Raw genomic sequence first — 14,904 nt, 5'->3', positions numbered from 1 at the left:
AATTAACCAAGTGCTTGGATTATGGGAACAAATCTCAGTTGATTTTCAGGTGTTCTTGCAGAAAGAGCATGACCACGTACCTTCATGACCCAAAGAACACTACTGCCATCTGGTGGTTGCTACCTGAAACACAGGCAGAAGTGCATTTATTCATTCAACAAACAGTCCGTGAATACCTGTTGAGTGACAGACAGGCTTTCTCCTGGCTGCTGAAAATACATTGTCGAATCAGAAAAGGTCTCTGTTGGGCTTCCCTGGTGGCGCAGTGGTTGAGAGTCTGCCTGCCAATGCGGGGGACACGGGTTCGGGCCCTGGTCTGGGAAGATCCCACATGCCACGGAGCGGGTGGGCCTGTGAGCCACAATTGCTGAGCCTGCGCGTCTGGAGCCTGTGCTCCGCAACGGGAGAGGCCGCGGTGGTGAGAGGCCCGCGCACCGCGATGAAGAGTGGCCCCCGCTTGCCGCGACTGGAGAAAGCCCTCGCACAGAAACGAGGATCCAACACAGCCATAAATAAATAAATTAAAAAAAAAAAAAAAAAAAAAAAAGAAAAGGTCTCTGTTCTCAAAACATTTACATCTAGAGGGTAGACATGCAATTAGTCAGGCAACCTCAGTGGAGAAAGCTTGGGGTGCTATAGCAGGACATGGAACTCATCATCATGGGTGGTCCTGGAGGACTTCCTTGAGGAGGTGACATCTAGCCTGGGTCCTGAAAATGCACAGGAAGGAGTCTGGCCTGTTATAGGAGGGTGAGGATATAAGATGACACAGGGCTTGTCATAACTCAGGCGGGCGCAGGTACAAGGCGAGCTGGGACTTCAGTACACAGACCAGTGCAGACAGGTAGGGAGCTGGGACCAGCAGAAGTAGAGGCTTGACAAAATGTTCAAGGTACAAGGTTGCCTTCTTCAGACAGAGCAAATGTTTTTGATTCACATTGTCCATTGGCGTGTGGAGACTTGAGGCTGGATTCAAGCAGCCCTACAGTCTAAGAGGGTCCAGTTGGGTGGACTAGTCTTGTCCAGTTGGGTCTAGATGAGCATCACACGTGAGTGGATGGCACCAATGGTCTCATGGAACTGCAGGCAGCCTCTGGCAGTGAATCTAGAGCAGAACCCCAGCTAGCAGCTGGGGCTCGGGAGGTAGGCTCAGCCTCCTGGAAAGAGTTGGGAAAACTTGGTCAGATGTCAGCACTCCATCACTGTGGAGGCTAGACCCACTTTCTCCCTGATCCCCGAACTGAGTGCAGTCTGCTGTCAAAACCCTGCGGATGCTGGATTCTTCTTTCTGGGCATGTCATCTGTCTCCACCATGCCTGCCCCACCCCCTGTGGCTAAGAGGTGAAAAATGGCTGTTCCAGACACTAGCTCGCCTTAAGGCAGCTCCAAGCCTTGCCTTAAGGCAGTCAAGCCATCTGCTGACTCTCCACTTCGCAAGCAGAAGGACGCCTGATTGTCCACATGTAGCGACACTCTGCCACGAGCAGTGCCTGGAGACATTCGATGACAATTTAGAAAGTGCGAATATCTGACAAGTTGAGATCATAGCTGACATATATTGACAGGCTGAGATGTGAAGGAAATGGGATGGGCCATGTCTGATTAGCAATATCAAGAGCAGCCTGTAGTCCACAAGTCCGGATCCTGCCTTCCAATGACGCCCACAGCCAAGGTCTGGATGGTGGCACTGCCTCAACGTCCCCACTGTGTGACTGGGGACCTGGGCGATGTTGACATGTGGAGGTTAGACTATTATTTGATGAGCTCCATACTCATTTTAATAATGAAACCAGTTGAGATATACAGTTGGCGTAAATAGCATCACGTCACTCTCCTGCTTAAAGCCCTTCCTTCAATGGCTCCCCCTTCCTTTGGGAAGGAAGTAGTACATTTCGCACATAGCCCACCAGGTCTTAGGTGTTCTGACCCCCACCTCTCCTCCTCCACCACCCAGTCTCACATTTCCCTTGCCCAGTGCCTCCCAGGCACGCTGGTCTCCTCTGCATTTGTCAGGCACCCCCAGCACAGTGCCAGGCACCGAGCACAAACTCAGCAAATAAATGTTGATGAATGAACGAGAGGCAGGGAGGCTGATAAGAGACAGTTGCAATCTAGTGAGAGATCATAGTGCTGCGATTTGGGTGGATCTCTCTCTAGATACAAGCTCTCTGAGATCAGAAACCTAGCTTGTTTGCTGCCCCTCTGCCTAGAACAGTAGCTAACACCGAGTAGATGCCGGTATATTTATTGAACGAGTGAAATGAAGTGGAATGAATGAAAGAATGAATGGATAAAGGGAGTAGTGGTGAGAAATGGGAGAGACTCAGTAGGCAGGACCAATAGGGTTTGGTGATTAATGAATGTGGAGGTGGTGGGGGGCGGTGCTGGGAGAGAAGGAAGAGGCAAGGACGAGCCCAAATTCCTGACTTGGGAGCTGAGGGGAAGGAGGCATGATTCACTAAGATGAGGAACACGGGACAAGGACGAGGTTAATGGAGGAAGGAGGCTGTGCTGGTGAGTCCAGTTTTAGACATTGCGAGTCTGTAGCATCTGTAGGACATCTGTGAGAAGAGGTCCAGTGGGCGGCTGGATATATTAGTCTGAAACTCAGGAATGAGAACGGGGCTGGAGAGAATAGATTGGAGAGGGATCAGCCTATGGGTGTTAATTAAAGCCAAGTCAGTGTATAAGATTGCAATGTGACAGGCAGCGTGGCTGTATAATGATATAGAAAATGTGGTCCCTGCTCTCATAACCAATACAAAATCAAAATTTGATGTAGACCTTTAAACTGTTTACAAACCCATCCATGTCTCCATAGCAACCTTGAAGAGAAGAGATAGTTCTGTCCTTATCTTGGGAGGGAGACACACACAGATGGCGGCCGTGCCCTAATGCAGGAGATGTTCTGGTTTCACGTGGGTCACGCAAAGAACGGCACCTGGAAATTCTACGCTAGCTGGTCCAAACCTGTGTCTTCCCCCACGTCTCAGCCATAGGGCCACAGAGATGGACAGAGAAGTTTGAATCAGTCCTTTTCAAATTTCCTTTTCTCTAGTTCTGTCTCTCTACACCCACCACTCCACCAAAGCCATTCTGGGAGGGGTGGTCATGATCAAATTGCTGAATCCGAAGGTGCTTCGGTAAGCACCTCACCTGGTTTTGCTGTAACATTCACGCCTGTGGCCATTTCCTACTTCTTTCAACAGTCCCCCCATGGCTTTGGTGGAAACAATCGCAGACCATGTGTACAAGTGCTTCCCTTGTGTCAGGGCTCCACTAAGCATGCTCCACGGGTACCTCGTTTTCCTCACAGCAGCCCTGGGAAGTAGGTACAGTTATCCCCACTTTACAAATGAGAAACAGGTTCCAAGAGGTCAAGTAGCCGCCCAAGAGCATCCAAGCTAGAGAGCTGAAGTGGTTGGATTTGAATCCAGGACTTTTGAAAACAAAAGGCGGTATCTTTAAGCACTAAAATAGGGTCGCTCTGCTGGCTCTGCTGCCCTCTCCCAGATCATCCTTCCTCCACCTCTTTTCAGGCCCCTCTTTGCTCCTCCCCTGCAAGGCTGCTCTTGTTCGCGTTCTTTCTGTGACCCACTACGAAAATAAAACTCCTTGTCTAATTCAGGTTTCTCTCCTGACCTCTCCAGGGTCTGGAGTCCTCCGGAGCACCCTTAGCTGGGTGGCCACCAGGGCCCTCGGGCTCAGCTTGCTCACCGCTGAAGTCACAATAACTTCCCGCCACTCATCCCTTCCCCCAAGTCCTTATTGTGTTATATGGCAACACATGGGCTCCACCAAAGGAGCCAGAAATCGGGGAGTTCTCTTCAGCAATCCTTTACCACCACACTCAATGACCAAATATTGTTGATTCTGCCCTCCCAGGAATCTCAAAACGCAATCCCCTCTTTCCTATTTCCACATCGACTATTTCATTCAGACCATCCTCTCTTCCCTAGATGGCCAGTGCCTCTTCGCTGGTCTCCCATCTCAGCTGTAACCCATCCAATCTGCCTTCTAAGGAGTATTCCTAAAAATCCAATCATGTTTTGCACTCAATTTTTGGTCCTACCCTGGCTTCCTAGGATAAAGTGTAAACTTCTCGGTGTGGCCCACACTGCCTTGCCTGACCCGGCCTCTGAGTATCTGTCCCCTCCCCTCACCCCCAGCATCCGATGCCCTCAGGCAAGCCCTAGACGTGCGCCCTCTCCCAAGCGCATCTGTCCTACTCTCATCTGCGTGGTCATCGGTCCAGTCTAAGCTCAGATGTCACCTGTTCAAAGCCTTTACCAGTCTCCTTCCTCCTATTTTTGCCCCCTCTGTGCCCTGTCTGTATTTATGTCACAGTTCCTGTAACCCTGACAGCATGTAGGTGTTTACCTGTCTGTTTCCCTATCCTGGAAGCTGAGTTCCTTGGAGGCAACACCTGGAACGGGGGGCCTTATACGTTGGGATTCCACTCCTGGTGCCGAGAGCCTACTGACGGTCCAATGAGTGTGTGCTGATTGATGGAATGAAGAGTGGAGGGGCCTCTGAATCCGACCCCTGTTCTCAGAAACTGGACAGGGAGCCCCTAAGATACTGGACGACGTTGAGGAGACGGGGCTGCACTGGGGCTAGCTGAGGTTTCCCACCTTCCAAAGGGGCCCCAGTACCTTCTCCATGGAGATGAAGCGGCCAGCAGGCCTGAGCCATCACTTTGTCTTCCTTAACTGCAGCAGCTCTGCACCCCAGGAGCAGAGACAAGCTATATCACAACCGTGGGCTGCTGAACTATGAATATTTAAACCAAGATGTGGCTTTAGATTTAGTGGATAAAACATTGGGTTTAAAGCCAGAAGATGAGGGTTTGAGTTCGTCGGCCTCTAGGATTTATGAAATGTATGATTTCAGACAGTCTTGTAACATCTCTGAACTCTTTTTTCCCACTTGGAACCCAGGACTGAAAAGTCCTGCTCACCTACTGCCCAGGGTTGCTATGAGGCTGAAACGAGGTTATAGGTCAACGTTCCTTGACCGTCTACGGTGCTGAGGAAACCCTGTTGTCCTTTCCCTTGGGAAATGAGGCCTCAAACCTCGTCAGAGACATGGGGCTTCGTGCAGGCCAGGTGGGAAGCTTCCGCAGAGGAAGAAAGCATCTGCACAGGCAGTTTTTAAACACAGGGAACATGGAGGAAATACCACAGAATTTATGGAGTGAAAGCTTTAAAAAGAAACACGAGACTTAAGTCAAAACAGTTGACTCAACTCTGGGGGAGGCGTCTGCCTGGAAGTAGAAGAAAAAAGAGCTAGACTTGGAGTGGGTTGACAAGAAGGGTAAGCTCTGTGGAGTGTCCCATGGAGCGGGGAAAACCTCAGTACACAGCTCGGGGGAGGGAAGCTGACTGTCTCTGCAGAGGGTAGCACCTACTTGCATTTTTGAAATTCCACTTCTGAGAATGTTGCTTGGGCTATACTCAAGCAAGGCCACAGTGATATGCATAAGGATGTTCACTGAAGCCTCATTTGTAGTTGGGAAAACTTGCCAACAGCTTGAATGCCATTCAACAGAGGATGGGCTACATGAATTACAACACATCCAACCAGGGGAATCCGGAGAAGCAAATGATGTATATCTCTGGGTATGAACGTGGAAAGATATTCGCCATATGGAGAATGAAAAGGCCAGTTGTAGATGGCATGGATATGATGATCTTGTTTTCATAAAAACTAAAAATACACCTGTGCTTGCATATGCATAGAAAAAGATAGGGGAGGGCATAGGCTAATTGCATGCTAAGAGTTTATCTCTGGGAGTTGGGATTATAGGTTATTTTCTATACAGTTCTGTAGAGTTGGTTTTTTAAATAGATATATATTGAAAAGAAAATATCCCGAGAGGGCTTCCCTGGCAGAGCAGTGGTTGAGAATACGCCTGCCAATGCAGGGGATACGGGTTCGAGCCCTGGTCTGGGAAGATCCCACATGCCGCGGAGCAACTAAGCCCATGTGCCACAACTACTGAGCCTGCGCTCTAGAGCCCACGAGCCACAACTACTGAGCCCACGTGCCGCAGCTACTGAAGCCCACGTGTCTAGAGCCTGTGCTCCACAACAAGAGAAGCTCACTGCAACTAGAGAAAGCCCGTGCACAGCAACAAAGACCCAACGCAGCCAAAAATTTAAATAAATAAATAAATAAATTTATATTAAAAAAATCCAGAGAATAAAGGCCTAATATTTAATTAGGGTAAATATCATGGCAACAGCCTGCTCTCATCCTGGAAAAATCCCAACCGGCATGTCCCCTGCATTGTGTCATAGATACCGAAATTGTAATACATCCTTAATCATGTTACTCCCCTGATAAAAAGCCTAAAACCTCTCATATTTGACCCTTCCACTCCATCCCGGTTCACTGACTGTCCACAATTCACTGAGTATTATCTCTGCTCTGATGCGAGTGTAGAATGGGGGTGATTATCTCTCCACAGCATTTACAGCTTCCACAAATCACAAATCACACAAAAAGGGCTCCAACAATATTAGTTGGAGGAGTGAATGTGCAAAATCGATGTCACTAGGGGAGGTGGTCACCCCTCAGGACCTCTCTGAGCTGGTGGCCAGCATCAACGCCGTCTCTGTGAAGCAGGCAGGGCCTGTGCTAGGCCCACAGGTCCACAGCAGGACGGGAGGAGTCCATTCTAGATGCAGATCCTGAAAAGGAAGATGAGGGCCCTGGGCTCTATCACCAGGCAGCTGTGGGACTTTGTACCATCACTTTCCCTTTCTGGGTTTTCATTTCCTCCTCTGTAAATAAGAGGTCGCCAGGCTTGGTCAACACACTTTCCAAGCACTTTCCTAAGAGCACAACATCCGGGCTGTTCATAAATGTCCCTTAAGAGGGATCCTGTGGTCGAAGGCACTTGGGGAATGCTGTTCTCTGCACCCCCCTCTCGGAGAGTTCCCATGCACATCGGCAGGTTCAAGTTCCCGAGAGGTCTTGAGTAAATAAACGTATGTATCGATGCTCACACCAGCATTTCTCACTTTCATTTCACCTTGGAACCTTAATTTCTTTTCCTGAGCATCCTTCTGATACAGACATTGGTCTAAGTAATATCTGAGGTTCTTCCAACTCTCTGAATCCGTGGCCATGATGAACCACGCCAGCTCTCGATCCTCCCACATCCCACACAGTGGTTTCTGTGGCTGAAAGCACCATATATCTGATGGCCCTTGTGGAAGCACAGCTTGGTTTTGTGAGAAGGATACACAGATCCGTTAACATCTCAGTATGGTACTGATCACATGGGACAAAAGAGACATGGAATATGGAGAGAGGACAGGAAGTCCTAAAGGGCTGGGCTGGAGCATGGGGCACTGGTCCAGATGTGATGCAGCTGTTGGGGGACATCTAAGTAGAGATGCAAAATAGGGAGTCAGGGCAAATGGCTAGAGAAAGGGGAAGGTTCTTGGAAGGTACTTGATACTTGCGTGGTTCACTCCCTTATTTGTGGCTCATCTATGCCTCTGGATTTAACTACCATTTGCGTATTGGTGCCTTCCACGTTTGAATATAACCTTTTGATTAAGAGTATGGGCTTTAGAGTCATACATCCCATGCCTCAGTTTCTACTTCTCTAAAACAGGGTTAATAATAAGCGTTACTTCATAGAGTGGTTTATGAGGATTAAATGAGCTAACATATCTAGATGTTCTTAGAATAGTAACTGGCACATAGTAAGTACTTCATAAATGGTATTGTCATTATTCATTATTATTACTTACATTTCCAGCTGAGATTCCTCTATGACTTGACAGCTCCACTCTGATGTATCCCAGGCATCTCAAACTTAACAGGACCAAAACTCAACTTTTATGCACATAGCATTTTTTTTTTTTTTTAAATTTTTTATTTATTATTTTATTTTATTTATTTATTTTTGGCTGTGCTGGGTCTTCGGTTCGTGCGAGGGCTTTCTCTAGTTGCGGCAAGTGGGGGCCACTCTTCATCGCGGTGCGGGGACCGCTCTTCATCGCGGTGCGCGGGCCTCTCACTATCGCAGCCCCTCCCGTTGCGGGGCACAGGCTCCAGACGCGCAGGCTCAGCAGCTGTGGCTCACGGGCCCAGCCGCTCCGCGGCATGTGGGATCCTCCCAGACCAGGGCTCGAACCCGTGTCCCCTGCATTAGCAGGCAGATTCTCAACCACTGCGCCACCAGGGAAGCCCGCACATAGCATTTTTTTCTATTTTTTTATTTGTGATTATAATTTGAGTGGTTTATGCTGCCATTGGCCTTTGGTATCATAGCCCTTGAAGTAGATACATCATAATTAATATCACTGTGTCCCTACTGTTGAACATTTTTCACTCTTCCCAATTTTTTTTCTTCTTTTGATTTTTTCTTTTTTTTTAATTGAAGTGTAGTTGATTTACAATGTTGTACCAATCTCTGCTGTACAACAAAGTGACTCAGCTATACACATACACACATTCTTTTTTTGTATTCTTTTCTATTATGATTTATCACAGGATATTGAATAGAGTTCCCTGTGCTATATATTAGGACCTTGTTGTTTATCCGTTCTAAATGTAATAGTTTGCATCTACCAACTTCAAACTCCCAGTCCATCCCTCTCCCTCCCCACTCCCCCCGGCAACCACAAGTCTGTTCTCTATGTCTGTGAGTCTGTTTCTGCAAAACCCAGCTTTTGATCTTCCCAGCAATACCCCATCTTTTCCCAGCCTTCCTCATCTCAGTGAATGGTGCTCCCTCAAGTCAGGAACCTGGGGGGTCAGACGTGCCGCCTCCTTCCCCTCCCTTCTGAAGCCAATCCACCAGGAAATTCTGCAGAGTCAACCCCCAGAATAGACTTCAAATTCCTCTACTTCTTTCCGCCTCCCATCCCTATTCTAGTGTGAGCAACCTCATCTCGGGATGAACGAAATAGTCTTCCAAGTGCCTCCCTACTTTGCCTTCCATGAATTCTTCACGTGGAGCCAGAACAGCTCTAACAAACAGAAATACGACCACACTGAACTTCCCTGGGGGTGCAGTGGTTAAGAATCCGTCTGCCAGTGCAGGGGACATGGGTTCAAGCCCTGGTCCAGGAAGATCTCACATGCCGCAGAGCAACTAAGCCCGTGCGCCACAACTACTGAGCCTGCGCTCTAGAGCTCGCAAGCCTTAACTACTGAGCCCAAGTGCCACAACTACTGAGCCCGTGAGCCACAACTACTGAAGCCTGTGTGCCTAGAGCCCATGCTCCACAACAAGAGAAGCCACTGCAATGAGAAGCCCGTGCACTGCAATGAAGAGTAGCCCCCGCTCGCCGCAACTAGAGAAAGACCGCGTGCAGCAACGAAGACCCAACGCAGCCACAAATAAATTAATAAATAAATGTATTTAAAAAAATGAAGAAGAAATACGACCACACTAAACTGCTAAGTTGCACATCAAATGAAGCCCAGGCTTCTCACCGTGGCTCTGAGCTGTCTGGTCTCTGTCGATGTCTCCACCTCCCCCAGCTGCTCCCCCAGCGGGCCCACTGGCCTCTCTCAAGTTCCCACAACGAGGGGACTTCTTCCCCTTAGAGCCTTTATCTTGTCACCCTTTTTGGCCTGAAGGCTTTGCCCACGGCTCTTTACTGGACGATCTCCTCCTCACCTGAGACTCTCAGCTTCAAGCTTTCCTCCTCGGACAGATTTCCTCCCACACTCTCTTAATGGGTTACCCCAGTTATCCCCAGTCACAGCCCCATGTTCACAACCTTCACAGCACCGTTCTCAACTTGCAATTACTTATTTCTTTGTCTACCTGTTTACTGTCTGTTTCTCCCCAGAGAAAATTCTCCAGAGTCCAGTACTTCTATTTTCCAAACACTGTAAACTCAGCACAGAGCCTGGCCCCCATACGTGGTGAATAAACAAATGAGTGTCATGGTGAGTGAATGATTTCCTCTCTGAAACACCCTTCCAGTTACTAAAGGTATCATACACTGACTAATAAGCAAAAAATAATTCTGTCTACCTTAGTCAGATAAGCTCAGAGCTAGAACAAAGGACCCATACATGAGCCAATGGATATGCTATTAGACGTTTAAGAAATCCTCCAACTCACGATGAGAGGGCTGACCCGAGGCAAGATCTTCAGTCTGTCCCAACAGGCAGTCACCAGGGACCCCACTGAACCGACAGGTGTCAGTGGACCCCAGGAATGAATGAACTTAATGGGATGGATGTCCTCAGTGCAGCCAGCATTCTTCATCAGGCTGATGTCTGGCCTCAAATTTTTCTGGGACATTCAGTCTCCTCACCCCTATCATCATTTAATTACAAATTAATTTTTTAAAAGAGGAGTCTTTCTTTAAGGACTACTTGTCACCGTAGAAATCTATGGTTGCAACCATTTTCTTTCCCAGCAAACAGGGAGCCAGTTCTGCTGCTGCTTCCCCGGGGAAGTTAATGTAAATGTTTATTGACTGTACAGTCATCAAGAAAATAAAGTTGCTGATTCATTGCCTTACACTGAAACCCTTTGTTTTTCCCTCCTCTTCCTTCCTCTTTATAAGGAGACACTTCTGAGAAAGAGCACATTTCAGGGACACACTTGATGTGATGTTTTCTTGGTTGCCTATGTCTTTCATCTGCAGATCGTGGTTCCTGTAACTCTTTCCTCTGGAGGACCACCCCCACTCTTTCCTCTGGAGGACCAGCCCCACTCTTTCCTCTGGAGGACCACCCCTCTAGGGTCTCTGAGGAACAATGGAAGTCCTGGGGTTCCTCGGACTGGAAGCCAGTGGCCCCATGGTGATGGTGGCCCTGTCAGTGGTCCTCTTGGTTCTCCTGAAGTGGTAAGTGCAGCCAGCATGTTCCGATGACCGTGACATTGTCAGGAATAGCAGCCGTGGAGACATGCTGGAGCCGGGGTGGGGTATGTGGGAGTGTATTTTTCTTCCCCTCTAATCTAGAGGGAGTTGAGTATTAACACAGCTTCAGAATTGAAAGCAAACAGCTAGGTTAATCTTTTGCTCAAATGCACGAGACGGAGGTGTCAGGAAAGACCGGTGATATGTGGCTGAGAACGCTACACATAATTAAGTTTGAAAGAGATGGAAAAAGCAACAAATTGGAAAGGTTTGGGGAGAAGTATCTCCTTGCACCCCCATCCTATCTTCTCACCTCATTTTTCTAAGATCCTCTCCCCAGGTTGGATTTACAGCAGATTCAGCCTCTTGGGTCTGATGACATTAAAAACAAAAAAAGATATAGGAGCTGTCTGGCAACGTGGGCCACTTCGTAGAATGTCATTGACAGGGATTTCTGTAGGTTTAAGGGCAAAGTGGTGGAACTAATTTCCTCATTTTGTAATATTTGATGGAAGGGAGTGGATTCCAACGAACGTAGTGTGTGCAGTGCCGCAAAGTCTGAGACCCTGGGAGAATCTCAAATTTAAACTGGGAGTAACCCCCCATGATTTAGTTAATTCAACAGGAGGTTTTCTGAAGTCTGGCTTGATAGAAGGCTGGATGGAAGGCCCCACAATATGTTCTGTTTGTGCATATTCACCCTGCCGGTAAAACTTATTAAAGTTACCCGCTCCATCAAAAGCACCTGGATTTAGGCGGCTCTGGTTTTTGAGGGGAAAGTGGAAAAAATAATGGAGAACTTCAGTTTGAACAGAATTTCAATTTATGTTTCCGGTAGTAATAAAGCCTCCTCTAGATTAATAACTGGGAAAGCACTTTGAAAAGCATCAAGCATTATGCAAATGTGAGGTATTATTCTTTTGGAATTTGCATAGCTGAAAATGGAATTCACGTTTGATGTTCTAGGATGATGAAATTACCTCTTGCAAATTGGCTCTGAAGCCCAGCTTCAGTCCCAGTGCTGTTTTGCTTTCTAACTGGTTTAATTATCTTTTGAACTTTCTTCAGTGTGGCTTATCTTGCCTTGAAACCAGCCACATGCAAACCCAGGAGCAAGTGGTACCTCCTCTCCCACCCCACTCCGTTCATCCACCTCAGTTTCTGCTCAGAGATGAGATGCACTTAGCACAGTGCCTGACACGTAGTGAGTGGGTGCTCAGTAGATGTCAGCCACTATCATTAACTATCATTTATATAACCTAAACGCAGAGGAAAATAAGTCTTCAGTGCTTCAGGTATATTTAAAATTTCTCATTAATATGCTTATTAATATTAATTTCTCATCGACAGCTGTGCTCTGATTGTGATTCTCAAAGTGTGTCCAACCTGAGGCCTCCAGGTGGTCTCACAGCATCATTGTTTCTATTGCACACTTCGCTGCACTTCTGTTTCTGTCTTTATTGGGTCTTTTTAATTTCCGTAGTCTTGATTTCCAGCTCAGTGCCTGATATACAGTACGACCTCGATAAATGTCTGATGAATGGATGAGTGAATTGCGTACATTAATGTTGCTCTGGTCACGGAAAGGGGCATGTGTCCTGACTGATAAGTTGGCTGTAACTGGGTGTTTCTAATCAGCGTAGATCAGAGTCACAGCCAATAACACCATACCATTCAGCAAGGCAGTTGTGCATTTGCAATCTGTTCTGGGGCCATGCTAATAACCTGCGTCAAAGACACAGAGATAAGAGATGCATGAAGCAGAGACGGTGAATAGGAAGTGAGGGCCGACTTCTATTTGTTCTTGCAAAAATATTTATTGATTTGTTCATGTGTGCCAGGCATGGCGTGAGGCCCTGGTACAAGGTCAGAAAACAGGAGGTCTGGATCAGATGCCCAAGGCTGGGGAGACGTGGAGGTTCTGGGTGAGCTCGGTGTCTGTTGAGGATAACGCCGAAGAGAAGGAGGCAGCAGGAGGGAGCAGCCATGGCTGTGGCCATGGCTCTGGTGCTCCTGGGTCTATCCCTTGATCAGTTCAAGGTCACCATCCTTGGGCTCTCAACCCTCGTCTTCCAGGCAAGACTCCAGGTAGCCCCTGAGCAACAAACATCAGCTTGAATGCGGCAGGGCCTCCCTCCAGCTTCATTTTCTCGACAGGGTGCATGTGGGAGACAGAGGGGTGCTCTGGGAGAGCTGGGGGTGGAGAGACCCTCACAGCCATGTGGCCCCCGAGGAGATCTTGTGGAGGGTGCTGTTCTGAACTTTTAAACTCCTTAGTCTTTCCTTTAAGAGTTCCCCCTGCCATTGGACCAGGCAAGCGTGCAATGAGAGCCTTGACTCTGGGAAGGTAACATGAGGAGGACCACTTCTTGCCTGCTCAACCAGTCTAGGTGTTCTTTCAAGGCAGGACCGAGGTCCTGTATCTCATTGCAGTTCTGGAAACTTCTGTCCATGACTCAGATGTTCTTCTAGCATCTGGTTTAATGCAGGTAAAGTGAAGAAGTACACATTCATCAGCCCAGCACCCGGGATGTAGGGTTTGGTCCTTGACTCTTTCAGCAACTTCATCCACCAGGCTCTGACCCCAACCTGTGGGCCTGGCAGTTCTGTGAACAGTCACGTTGCTGCAGGCGTCCGTGCCTCTGCCCTTGCTGGTCTCCATGCTTCGAATCCCCTTCCTCCCCTCTTTCCTTCAAGGAGCTCAGGGGCACCTCCTCAGGGAAGCTTCTCCTGTTTGCCCAAGACACTGAGAAGTCCCACTCACTGTTGACTTCCTCATCACTCTCATCTCCACCCCCCCTTGCATGCAGTTGGTGCCTAATAAATGTTGGCTCGAATCTCCTCTGGCATTTTTCTTTCTTTTTTTTTTTTGGCCGCACCATGCAGCTTGCGGGATCTTAGTTCCCCGACCAGGGATTGAACTCGGGCCAATCCTGGGCAGTGAACCACTGGACTGCCAGGGAATTTCCATCCGCTGATATTTTCTTGCTGGTTCTTCTCTTAGGCGTCACAGCTCAATACAAATCTAATTCTTCTGCCCACGTGCATCACCCTTTTCCTGAAAGCCTATTGTGTTTTCAGTTTGGACCAACTTGGTGTCCACGTTTCTAATTGTTACAAGTACACTGTTTTTGAATCTCCACTCACCTTGTACAGCAAGACCATGGCATGTACTTAATAAACACTTCTTAATTGTTAAGTGTTGTGTGAATTTAGAAAGAAGACAAAAGAGTCAATTTCATCTAAAAAGAGATTAATATAACATAGGCATAGTATATTTTGATAGTTTTCCCCAAACTGCATTTGACACAATTTTTTGATGACAGTCACTTAAATTGACAGTTATGAGGCTGAGCCGTGTGCACTGGGGTCTGAGGAGATCAGGGCTGTTCCGCTGGGGCTGGAGATGAGCTGGAATGTAGAATACATTAGCTAGAAGCGCATGAAGCACATGCGAAGGTGATCTAAACCCGTGATAAAACATTTTTAAAACTCATTTTTTCTGTATAAAATTGTTGGAAATGCTGACTTCCGGAAGAGATTTGATGTACAAGAAATAAGTTGTGTGAGTTGAATAGTGGTAGAGGCAATCTTAAGTATAGTGTATTTAAACTTTCAAGCGTACCTACGAACTGGCAGCTTTTGGTAAGATGAGGGTTTGTTTATTAAGAAAGAGTGTAAGGACTCCCTATATAATTATGTACAAATTCATCTGCCCCATCCATACAGACAGAAAGTAGATTAGTGGTTGTCAGGGGCTGGAGGAGGGGAGAAGGGAGTGGCTGCTGATAGGTATGGAGTTTCTTTTGGGGCTGATGAAAATGTTCTGAAATTAGACGATGTTGATGGTTGCACAACACTGTGAATGTACTAAAACCACTGAATCACATACTTTAATAAAAGGATGAATTTTATGACATGTGAATTATATTGCAATAAAAAAATTCATGTACCCAGAAAAAAAAAAAAGAGAAAGAGAGAAAGAATATAAAGAAATAGCCCCGATATTAATAGTGGTTTTCTTCCAATGGTGGGACTATGGGTGATATTTTTT

At 47.3% G+C, this 14,904-nt stretch overlaps 1 protein-coding gene across 2 annotated transcripts in view; it reads left to right on the top strand.

Moving 5' to 3' along the window:
- Nucleotides 1–10,596: 10,596 nt before the first annotated feature.
- Nucleotides 10,597–14,904, top strand: part of TBXAS1 (thromboxane A synthase 1) — a 153,921-nt gene continuing 149,613 nt past the window's right edge. For both annotated transcript variants that reach the window (XM_057549832.1, XM_057549833.1), the window contains exon 1: nt 10,597–10,835. In XM_057549832.1, the coding sequence (XP_057405815.1) occupies nt 10,747–10,835 (89 nt within the window). In that variant the 5' untranslated portion in view covers nt 10,597–10,746. The remainder of the gene's footprint in view (nt 10,836–14,904) is intronic.

This window comes from Balaenoptera acutorostrata, chromosome 7 (assembly GCF_949987535.1).
Source record: "Balaenoptera acutorostrata chromosome 7, mBalAcu1.1, whole genome shotgun sequence".
NCBI lineage: Eukaryota > Metazoa > Chordata > Mammalia > Artiodactyla > Balaenopteridae > Balaenoptera > Balaenoptera acutorostrata.
This window is presented reverse-complemented; position numbering and strand designations above follow the sequence as displayed.